The following is a 12,386-nucleotide window of genomic DNA, read 5'->3' as shown; positions in this document are numbered from 1 at the left end:
TTTCGATTGTGTGTGGCTCTGTTTGTATTCTAAGGCACAGGAACGTGGCCTGTAGCCTGCATATTTCAAGTACAGAGCACCAATGCCGGGTTGGGCACCATGGATTGGAGCTCCTGATGGAGCTCCTGATAGACAGGAAGTGAGATCTAATCTGGACCTGTGGCTGTCACATTGAAGAGAGGGATCTAGCATAATAACGGAGTATACTGAATGCAACTACTGGGTTTTGCACAGCAATTCAAGGTAGAACAGAGAAAGGGCACCAGATTCCAATTAGAATTGCCAGGAGAATGCCTCAAAGTTATATATATGCATAATAAATAAATATGTATATACATATATATACAAATTATAATACACAGTGTATATTTTGGGGCTGTGCACAAAACATGCTAATTTGATATATATCACATTACCATGTTATATAATATATATGTCACTGCATATAACCTTGAAGCATTATATAATATATATAATAATATATGATAATAATATACTATACATTATATATAGTATAATAAGAATACTGTAATCCACCCTCCTATTTACTCCATATATACACTCACATGTGCAAACATGTACATAGCACATATACTGGTTCATATATGCATATAGGCATGCATATGTACTTAACATACATAGTTTCTGGTAATAAACTCCATACCATCCAACTGTTTCTCTAGGTGTTGAACACACATTATTTAATAGCTGTATTTGTCTAAACATTCCTGACATGTCTTCGTGAAGGATGTATACCCTTGTGCATCATCGTCTGAAATCCTAGGCAGGATACCAACAGCAGCAGAACTGCTCGAGACAAAGGAAACTTAAATCCTTTTTTTAAAATGTCTTCATGTAAAACCAGAATAAATTGAAGTAGAACCAGTTAGGAATAAAAACACACCGAAGAAGCACCTAAGAAGAAACTTAATTGTTTCTGGGAGTTTTAGCATCTGATTGTTTGAAAAGAGCTTAATTAAATTATTTCAAAGTAACATAACTACAGTTTAATGAGGGCCTTTGTTCTGGGGAAAGATAATGTTTCATAGAGCTTATCAGGTATTCCTGGCCCAACAGTTGAATAGTAGTTAGATTGTCTGTTATTTTCTTATTTTGATTATTGCACCACTGTAAGTTACTAATGAAGGGATTATTTGGGAAACACTAATTCTGGTCTTGGGGCTGTGCACAAACATGGTAATGTAATCTCATGAACACTCCATGAATACTTCTGTGGTTAAATAGAAGGATCTTACTGAAAACTGAGAAATCCAAAGTTTATTCTCCCTCTACAGCAGAAAGCAGCTATTTAGAAAGAACGTGCTGATTTAGGGCAGTGTCAGAAATACTAAACATGAATATAATTCGTAAAAAGGAAAAACAATCTGGGTATCCATTTATGAAGAATTGGGAGAATTCCCTTGCAGTGCACACATCATGGGACCCTTGAACTCAGTGCTAGAGGAAGAAGTGATGTTTTGCTCACACTTGAAACCCATGTTCTTGCGGTTTTCCTCACAGCCTCATCATGTGTTCAACATGCTGAAGAAGTACGTCCGTGCAGAGCAGAAAGACAGACAGCACACCCTAAAGCATTTTGAACATGTGCGCATGGTGGACCCCAAGAAAGCTGCTCAGATCCGGTCCCAGGTAAGCCCTGACTTGGGGAACCTTCTGCAACTTACAGTCCAGTTGTGGCTTCCTCAGTTGGTGGGAAGGTATTTACCTCCCTCCAGAGCTCCTATGGTGAGGGTATTGTATCTCTTTGGCAAGAATTCTTTAATGTCTGAAACTCTAAAAGCTAATCTTCAGGACACGCAGTTCTACAAGGCTTAACAGATGGAGGCAGAAGGATTGATAGTTCAAGGCCAGCTGGGCTACTTGAGAGAGATGCTGTCTCAAAGAGGTGAGAAACAAGAGAGATGACTCACCAGTTAAGAGTGCTTGCTCTTCTTGCTGAGGACCTGAAGTTAGTACCCAGCCCCCACATTTCACCACCACTTAAAACTCTAGGTTCAGGGGATATGACACCATCTTCTGGCTTCCTCTGGTTCCTGCACAAATATCTGAGTGCACACAAGCACACATACATATACACATACATAAATAAGGTGACTCTTTTACAAAAGGAAGGGTGTTTTAGTAATGTGTGCCTTGGCATTTTCGAAGTTTCCCCAGGAATATGGAATATAAATTCTGAAGTGTCGAGAGCAGCCAAAACTTTTAATGCTATCCATTCATCTTTTAAAGCTAGCCACCAGGTAGTCATTCATCATTTAATGCTAGCCACCAGCTCTGGGAAGTGGCTCACAGTTGAAAAAGTGGGACCAGAGTTTGGATGCCACTGGGTGTGGTAACCCACCAGTAATTCTAGCACTGAGAAAGCTCAGTTGGGGTCTGTGGAACAAGGTGGTTAGCTAACATAGTCATATTAGTGGGCTCTGGGTCCGTCTGAGAGGCTCTGCCTCAGTGAACAAGGTGCAAAGCAGAAGAAGAAGATTCTCAGTGTGAGCCTCAAGCCTCTACCCACTCCCACTCGCGTGTGCATCCACATGTTCAGCTAAACACGCAAATATTCATACATGCACACATACATACATAAATAAACAAAAAATAAAGAATAAAGTCACCAAAATGGTGAAAATGATAACTCAGTAAACAGAAAGCTGTATACTCCAATCAGTAAACTATGCCCTGTCCTGGCAAACTCCATTGTAACTGCCATGTTTAAGGGTTGCTAGAGTCTAGATGAAGATTTGTAATTATTTTCTGCTTTCTCATTCCCAGAGGTTGAAAACCTAGGGTCTGCCTCCAGAAATATAAGATTTTAGATTTTCTCGAATGAAATAAAACTAAACATTGCGTTTGCCTTCCGTACAAAATAGCCAATCAAATCAAAATATTCCTATGTATTAAAAAATCTTCAAAGGTATTTCTGTAGGGAAGAGGGTATTTAGGAAGCTTTGGTGGTCGGAGTGTGGTGAATGATGTGGTCGTTGAAATCGACTGTTACAAGCATGCAGGCTACTGGTAAATATTGAGGAATGAGAGAATAAAAAAGAGGCAAAGAAACAAAAAAATCTTTAGTGTTCCAGCTGTGTGTGTGTGTGTGTTGGGCATGGTCTTTGTCACTGTTTCCTTAGCAGGGATTGTTCACGTGGAGGTGCCATTTTCTAACAGGTTATGACACATCTCCGTGTGATCTACGAGCGCATGAACCAGTCTCTGTCCCTGCTCTACAATGTCCCTGCGGTGGCTGAGGAGATTCAAGATGAAGTCGGTAAGTGAGCTGTCCTTCAGATGTTCTCCGAGAGATAGGCTTACCCCCAGGACACATCAGGGCTGAGAGTCTTCTGTGTCTGTCACCCGTGCGCAGGTGCCTACGCGCTGTACAGTACATTTTGTGGGTTGGTGGAGGGAAGGGGGGGGGTTCGCACATGTGTGTGAATGAGTCTAAAATCCTTCAGTGCACATGGCAGCCAGGGGAAGGAAGATACCAGGTGTTGGAAGATACCAGGTGTTGGAAGATACCAGGTGTTGGAAGATACCAGGTGTTGGAAGATACCAGGTGTTGGAAGATACCNGAAGATACCAGGTGTTGGAAGATACCAGGTGTTGGAAGATACCAGGTGTTGGAAGATACCAGGTGTTGGAAGATACCAGGTGTTGGAAGATACCACCAGGTGTTCTGCTCTCTCACCCCGTTCCCATGAAACAGTCGCTATCTGAACCTAGAGCTTGGGTGGTGGCCAGCAAAGCCCCATGATTTCCCTGTCTCTGCCCTTAATGGTGCTGGGATTCCGGGGCCACAGGCTTATACATGGATGCTGAGGGTTGAAGCATAGCTCCTCTCGTTTACACAGCAGGCAATCTCGCCCATTCCGCCCTCTCTCTAGCCCCAAATCGCTTCTTACAGTGAAGCTCGCCTTGGCTGCTGCTTCAGCTCTTAACTTTCAATGCCTGTGAGGCCTAAAGATGTAACCTGGTACAGAGAAGACCTTGAAGTCTTCAAGCAGTGAATCAGTTGTTGAATCCCATGTCAATGGTGATATTCTAATTTATCCAGTCTTGTAGGTAGATACTCACTAGGCTTCTCTACTTTATAACTAAGCACAGTAGTTCTAGCCTACCCTGTGTATGGAGAGCTCAATTCCCCATTTGTTTCTCCCTTCCTTAAATTTCTTTTGACTGCACGTTTCAGTTATGTTTGGAAGACAGAGATCAGTAATAAGTCCTCTATATAAGAAGTCAAGAACTGGGTACAGTAATCCATGCCTATAATTGTGGCGCTTGTGAGGCTCAAACAGGGAATTGCTTCAAGTTCAAGTCCAGCTGGTACTACGGAGTGAGTTCAAGTCCAGTCTAGGATACACAGTGAAACCTATCTCAAGGAAAAGATAGATAAAAATAAAATAAATGTATATAAATGAAAACAGATCTCCACAAGGGAGAAAAATTCAAAACATAACTCATAATCTTACTGAATTGAAGTTAAAATTTCTAGATCTGTGCATTAAATGAGTGTGCTTTGTGGTTAGCTTCACCCTCTTATCCTGTGTGACTTACATTAAGGTAGCGTTAACAATATCAAACGATAGAACAATAAGCCATTAGAAAGGGACTGTACCTAAACCCGCTAATTACAGTTGGCACTCTCTGGATTCTAATTTTCTCTTAGTAGAGCTTCTCATTTGGCATTGTGCTCCTCTAAATATTAGCCACAAGTGAGTCGGACAGATGGCGACCCAAATCCCTCAGTGCTGCAAAATACCCAAGAATGGGACCACCCAGTAACTTAAAATCTCAGTGACCAAGAGATGGTTAACTAGAATCACACTTGGGTTTCTGTTCTTTCTTTCAATAAAGCAAGAAACTGCCATGGGGGTAGATCAGGAACAATTACGTAACAACTAGGACTGGAGGGATGGCTCAGTGAGTAAAGTGCTTACTGGACGGTTAGAAGACCTGGATTAAGATCCCTCGCACCAACATTTAAAAAATAAAATGTCAGTCATGATGACATGTGCCTGTAACCCTACTGTGGGGGCAAAAGTAGGTGGATCGCAGCTGCTTGATGGCCAGCGCTACTGCACCTGTGTCAGTTGATAAGGAGAAGAAGCCATTCCAACATCAGCCTATCAGCCTTCGTGCACACACACACACACACACACACACACACACAAGAGTCCTGTCATTCTACATATACTGGAGACCACATAATTACAGAAAAGCTTTCTAAGATCTTTCACTTGGAATCCTGGATGTTACGTAGGAAAAACCACTTGCTGTAATGAACACATTACAGCCTGACCACTACAGGCCTGTGTGCCCTTTAAGCTCCTGACAAAAGCTGGAGGTACGAGTTCTTCAGGGACAACGGGCTTCCTTGGTTGTCCTTAGTAGGCTTCCTGGAGAACTGTGATCCAAACAAGCAAATGAATAGCCAATAAAACTCTCAATCGCATCCATGCAGACAACCCCAAAATCAGCTCTGTGTGCTGCTTACAAAATCCTTTATATTTTAATCTCTTTACTTTTGTTCATATTTGAAGTATTCCGTAATGAAAGTGTGATTTGTTTGTTGTTATCCAATGCGAAGAAGAACCTCATAGAGTCCTTCCGATTGGCTCCTTACAGTAGAAACAGTCGTCTGTGGATTCCCTTCGCCCACCATTTTTCCCTAAGTTATCAAACTCTAGGTTTGAATCAGTTCAGTACAGATAAGGAAAAAGCCAAAATTCAGTTGGCAGAAGGGTGAGATGGGAAATCTAGAGATACTGATGTGTTTTGCATAAACGTTGGCGCCTTTGTGTACCTCAACTAGGATAAGTTCAATACAGTCTACAGCTTGGAAAGAATGCAGCATTCTACTGCATAACACTCACGGTTGCTTCCTGAGTAAAGGGTTTTAGGCTGAGGATCTGCCAGTATCAGTTTTTCTTCAGTGACACAGGTGTATCTCTCTCAGTGAATTATGCTTCCAACCTTAAATCTCTATTATAGGCCAAAATGGGTGAGAAGGGGGCCTTAGCTACAGAGGTTATTCTGTGTGGGTGGAGGTGGGGACTGGAATCAAGCCTGCAAGAAAGAATAAATAAACCAACCATACTGACTAGGAATCATGTTGCCAGGGAATCCTGGCCCTGATCATGTTACCCCATTGTGCTTCCCTGACGCAGCCCATCTGGTTAGGCTACAGCTAGCTCTAGTAAATCCCAAATCTGTAGTTCTAGTAACCACACACATGTGGCCTTCCATTATCCAGCATCTTGTGTGCCTGAGAGACTCTGGACCAGTCCTTTTCAACCTTCCTGATGCGGTGACCCTTTAATACAGTTCCTGATATTATGGTGACCCCCCCCCAACCATATAATTATTTTGTTCCTATTTCATAACTGTAATTTAATATTATGAATTATAATGTAAGTATCTGATATGCAGGATATCTGATATGCAACCCCCGCAATGGGGTCACAACCCACAGTGTGAGAACCAGCTTTGGTAGACTCTGGAACCACACATTTGACCTTGTCCTGCTCCCATGGTCTCACGAACTTCCGGCTGAATATCTGAGCCTTTACCTCACATTGGCCGTCTCACCCAAATTCTCCCTCTGGATGGCCTGAGCAGGACAGGTCTCCTGTCCTTGGAAAGTCACATCCCTCAGGATCCAACTGTAAGCCTCAGCACCTCTGTAAAGTCTTAACTGATAACCTAAGAGGACAGAGCAGGAAGCAATGGTTTCATGAACTGAGACGGGTCTGCCCATGACATCAGTGTCTAGGTATATTATGAAAGGTCACCTTGGAGTACTGGACCATCGCATATAGAAGGAGCAGGAGGTCTAGGGGAGGAGTCAGGGCCCTCAGTCACTCTAAAGCCCTTCAAAGAGCCAGTCCCTCAGAGATTGTGTGTGTCCACTTTCAGCAAGGTTTTCTTGTATTTTGCACAAAGGCAGCATATGGGCTAATATCAATGGTAAAGAATTCTGTGGCAGTATATCCAGCTCATGATTGAAGAAACTGGATCCTAGAGAGGCCACTTAGGATGATAGTGGAGGGATAAAACTGACACTGAAGCCAGGGTCTGCCTGAATCCCACATCTGTGTTCTCTCTGGCACCCATTGTCTTGCACAGTGAGTTCTCTTCTCTTTAACCTTAGTGTCTACACATAGGGTTTAAACCTGGGAGGCCATACTCTAGCTTGTGTTAATTTCTATGTTTCTATCACAGTAATGTCCAACCCACTGAGCTCTGCAGCCATCCATGGTCTTTGACTGTGGTTCTAGCGTACAGCCTAAGTGTGCTTTAGAGGTTTCCGTTGCTGTAGTCTAGGAATGAGGCAAACCGTCACGCTTTGAGGTAGCTGTCCCTTACATTATGAGATGATCTGTTTCTTGATAATCCCCAAACCTCCATGCTAAGCTCCTTCCTTGACCCCTCCCATACCCATTGCACGAAGTACCTCCCTTTCTGCTGTGACAATGTTCCCTAAAGCTGTTATGGTTGATCTACTCAACAGAATGATGTCATCGGGCAGTGGCAGCAAAGTAAAGAAGAAAGCAGACTTCCCAGAACCCTTTTTAACACTGTCTAAGGAGGTTGTGCGTCGCAGCCTTGACGCTGTGTCCTGTGGTCATCTGCAGAGTTTACACAGTCACATGGTTGGTTGATTGGTTGATTAACCATGCATCTGATTTGGTTCTCCTAAGTATTTTCTAAACTGCTGTTAGTTCTTTTTACAAAAGGCTGACCTTTTATCATCTTGCAATTTTTAGTTCAGCTTAAATTATTATTCACAAACTCCAAAGCACACATACTAGCTACTATTTTCTTTTTAAAAGGTTTTGCATGTAAATTATGAAGCTTTCTTGTTCAGAAAGGTTGTAAGAAATGTTGATAAAGAGGAGACATTGCCTAACATCTTCTAAATCCTGTCTAGGAATGTGGTGTTCAATTCAGTGATGACTGAGTTACTGATCTGACGAAATGAGGCTGCTCAGAGTTCCTGCCCGTGTAACTGGTCATCACTTCAGTCCCCACAGCTCTTCAGCTCAATCCTGATTTGGCCAACTTGCCATTCTAAGCAATTAGATGTTTTTGTCCCTTGTAATTTCCCTTAAGTCCCTTAAGTCCTTGCTAAATTGGTTCTGGCATTGAGGAATTTTTTTTTAATCATTGTCCCTCAAGATTCTTCAGATAGCAGCCACCTCAAGGCTGTAAAACTGTAGCAGCATTTCATTCCGAGATGTCTTTCTCACACAAGGCTATTCTGACCAATTTATGAGTTAAACAGAAGGAAGGAAGGAGGAAGGCAGCTCTAATTGTTTCCACACTGTTTTTTTTTTCTTTTAGCATTTAAATTAATAAAAAAGTGAAATACTATAAACCAGAAAGACAGGTGACTGGGTAAATCTGTGGTTAGTGGGGCTGGTATTGAATGATGTACCAAGGAGACAAGAAAGCCACTTTCATGAAAGAGTGCTTACTGTTGTTACAACTTTGCTTTTTATTACAATTTCACTGTGGCCTCTTGATAAAAATGTCCAGCCTCCAGGAAAAAAAAATCCAGCATGTCTATTTCAGGGACAGTGTCTCTGTTGTCTGTGCCTATGTGGGGGCTGGTTACAAATCCAAATTGGGTTTAAAGTAGAATATTTACAACCCTTCTCAGTCTGACAAAATAGAAGTTAGTACTGCCTGAGAATTATTTACCATCCCGTGGGTACTTGTCAGTTAAGAGAGAGCATTAGTGAGAGAGAGAGTGTGTGTGACGCCCCGGGAGATGGAGTTCGAGACCAACCTGGCTGCCTAGCTAGACACACTGGCTTGTTGAGAGTGAGGGAACCAGAGAGATAGAGACAATAAAATTGTTAGTAAATAAGACAGAGGCACTATTTAATTTATTCTGTTCTTACTTGATTTTTAATAAAAGTGACTGCTACTCACATGTAGACTTTACAGCTGAATTAGGCACTCGAAAACAACATGTGTTCATATCACAGACAGACATGAGGACCTTCCTTTGTTGACTTCATTATAGTCTCAAAGCCAATCTGTTGTTCCCAGTATCATTAACTGAGTGTTTGCCTTGCTTGTTGCCACCCTTATTTAAATGGGTATCTTTGACTCCCCCTGAAAAAGACAATATTTTTGTTTTTTGATTTTTTTTTCAAAATAAAGCCCCTAGTTCCACGCATGAAAATGTCTGAGCTAGTGCAAAAATCCACAGCAGAAGATAGTAGCCTTCAAATGAACCGCCACAAAATTAGATGGTATGCCCAGTTTTCTGACAGAGTGAGACTGGGTTGACACGTCCCCAGACAGAGAGGTTAGGAAATGAGCCTCCTCAGAGTCCCAGCCGGTCTTTACAAAGTGGGGAAGAGGCCTTTAACAGATAAACTCGCCCAAACTGCCAAGTGCTATTCTTTATATACATTCCTGGCTATCATATAGTATAAGTTACATTATCTGACTCGGGAGTTAAATTAGATCAATAGATTATATGTCTTTAGGAAGATCTGTTGAAGTCACTGATAAGGTCACATGAATGTGTCAAACATCCCTCTTGCATTATTCTCACATAGATATTTCCAGTGCCCAATAGTGGGGAAGCCAGTCTGCACTAGCAACACCCAGAAAGTACACTGTCCAAGAACAAATGTGTAGGCTTGGTGTTTTTATTGGTTTGGCTTTTATTTTTAACCAATCAGTCTCCACCATCTAACCAGAAAGGCAAATTGTTGACACTAAAACCTAGAATCCAACACAGTGCATGGAGCTGTGTTCCTGTGCTGTTCGTGGATGCTGACAGTCCTCAGCTGAATTAAAAGTCATCCACGTTGTGCTGACTCACTACGGAGCTCTTTTTTTTTTTTTTTTTCCTGAAAAATTGTTATCTTCTCAAATCCTTGAACCACTTTAATTGGTTTCTTTGCTTTTTTATTATTACGGTTGAGTTGTGTGAGTTCTTTGTATATTCTAGACACTAACTTATCACATACACAATTTGCAAATGTTTTGCCCATTCAATGGGTGCTTTGGTGGGTTTTTTAATTTTTGCTTATTTTTTATTAGATATTTTCTTTATTTACATTTCAAATGTTATTCCATTTCCTAGTTTCCCCTCTGAAAATAAGTCTACCTCCCCCTGCTCCCGAACCCACCCACTCCCACTTCCTGGCCCTGGCATTCCCCTATACTAGGGAATAGAACCTACACGGGACCAAGGGCCTCTTCTCCCATTGATGACCGACTAGGCCATCCTCTGCTACATATGAAGCTGGAGCCATGAGTCCCATCATGTGTTTTCTTTGGTTGGTGTAATAGATAGACAAAGCCACTTGAATTCTGATTAGATTCATTTTGTATGGGGCACTAACTAGTTAAGGGTCTCAGTTTACAGATACGTACCATGTGATGAAGAAGAGGTTCTTCCTAACTAAAAGACATTGTACCGTGTGCAAATTCTGTTGACTGTAGACTTCTATACCCTCAATTTCCTGCCTATTCTTTGGTCCATCCTTCTACACTACTTTGATTACTGTGACTTTGTGGTTAAGCTTTGAGATTGGCAGGTATGGGTTCTGTACTTTTGGATTTTTTGGTGGTGGTCATTGTTGTTATTGTTTTAAGATTGCTTTGAACGTTCTAGTTACTTTTGAATTTCTACTTCAATTGTTATGTTTTTCTCAGGACTGTTTAAGAGGTATGGGTTTGTATTGCTAAGACAAGATATCTGATAAGGACAATTGAAAGAGGGGTTCTTAGTCATTGTTTCTATTCCTGCACAAACATCATGACCAAGAAGCAAGTTGGGGAGGAAAGGGTTTATTCGGCTTACACTTCCATACTGCTGTTCATCACCAAAGGAAGTCAGGACTAGAACTCAAGCAGGTCACGAAGCAGGAGCTATGGAGGGATGTTCTTTACTGGCTTGCCTCTTCTGGCTTGCTCAGCCTGCTCTCTTATAGAACCGAAGACTACCAGCCCAGAGATGGCAGCACCCACAAGGGGACCTTCCCCCTTGATCACTAATTGAGAAAATTCCTTGCAGCTGGATCTTGTGGAGGCATTTCCTCAACTGAAGCTCCTTTCTCTGTGATAACTCCAGCTGTTTCAAGTTGACACAAAACTAGCCAATACAATTGACCCCTTGTCAACTCAACAGAGAAACACATCACTAGTAAGCCTCAACCCTTAGTTTCTTATTCATCCCCAAGATCTAAACAACTTTAAAAGTCCCACAGTCTTTACATATTAAAAGTTCAATCCCTTTCAAAGATCCAATATCTTTTAAAATCCAAAGACTTTTTACAATTAAAAGTCTCTTAACTGTGGGAAAAAACTTCCTTCAAGAGGGAAAAACATCAGGGCACAGTCACAATCAAAAACAAAAATTCTGGGATCCATTCATGATCTTCTGGGCTCCTCCAAAGGCTTGGGTCACTTCTCAAGTCCTTTCCTTTGTAGCACACAGCTTGTCTTCTAGGCTCCAGCTGCCTGTACTCCACTGCTGCTGCTGTTCTTGGTGGTCATCTCATGGTACTGGCACCTCCAAAAACACTGCTGTCTTCCATTGTAACTTGGCTTCAACAATAGCCTCTTATAGGCTCTCATGGTACCAAGCCTCAACTCCTTTGCATGACCCCTTCAGTCCGGAACCATCAATTGCAACTGAGGTTGCACCTTCACCAATGGCCTTCCATGGCCTCTCACAGTGCTGAGCCTCAGCTGCTCTACATGACCCCTTCATGCCTTCAAAACCAGTACCACCTGGGTAACTCTTACAAATTACCAAGTCCAGCCACAGCACAAGGTACAGCCTTGGCTATCTCTGGAACACAGCCTCTGTGCTCTCAGAACACACTTCCCAGGAGATGTCACCTCAGTCATGCTGGTCTCTTCTTAATTACAGCTAGGTTCTTAGCTCCAGATAACCAGAATCAATAGTCAATAGTCCCAGTAATACAAAGGTTTTGCTTTAGTAGTTCTGATATCTTGTTGATCACAGCTGATTCTTCAGCCCCAGCTAACCAGAACCACAGAATCTTCACAATCAAAATAGCAATGGCCCTGAAAAAGAGTCTTTAATCTTCCCTCTGGAATTTCACAAGCCAGGCTTCCATCTTCTACACTGTTCTCAACATTATCTTCCAAGCTCCTACACAACATCTGACAGAGCTCTTAACAATGAATGGATGGATCTTCTAGCCCAAAGTTCCAAAGTCCTTCCACAGTCCTCCCAAAACATGGTCAGGTTTTTACAGGAGTATGCCACTATGCTGGTACCAATTTGTCTTAGTCAGGGTTTCTATTCCTGCACAAACATCATGACCAAGAAGCAAGTTGGGGAGGAAAGGGTTTATTCAGCTTACACTTCCATA

The 12,386-nt window shown here is 42.0% G+C and overlaps 1 protein-coding gene across 7 annotated transcripts in view; it reads left to right on the top strand.

The window, feature by feature from the left end:
• Nucleotides 1–12,386, top strand: part of App (amyloid beta precursor protein) — a 215,778-nt gene that overhangs the window by 153,876 nt on the left and 49,516 nt on the right. For all 7 annotated transcript variants that reach the window (XM_029470476.1, XM_029470473.1, XM_029470475.1 and 4 more), the window contains 2 exons: nt 1,522–1,650; nt 3,181–3,280. In XM_029470476.1, coding sequence (XP_029326336.1) covers nt 1,522–1,650; nt 3,181–3,280 — 229 coding nt within the window. The remainder of the gene's footprint in view (nt 1–1,521; nt 1,651–3,180; nt 3,281–12,386) is intronic.

This window comes from Mus caroli, chromosome 16, assembly GCF_900094665.2.
Source record: "Mus caroli chromosome 16, CAROLI_EIJ_v1.1, whole genome shotgun sequence".
Classification (NCBI taxonomy): domain Eukaryota; kingdom Metazoa; phylum Chordata; class Mammalia; order Rodentia; family Muridae; genus Mus; species Mus caroli.
The sequence above is the reverse complement of the archived record's forward strand: the minus strand, read 5'-3'. Positions and strand labels throughout refer to the sequence as shown.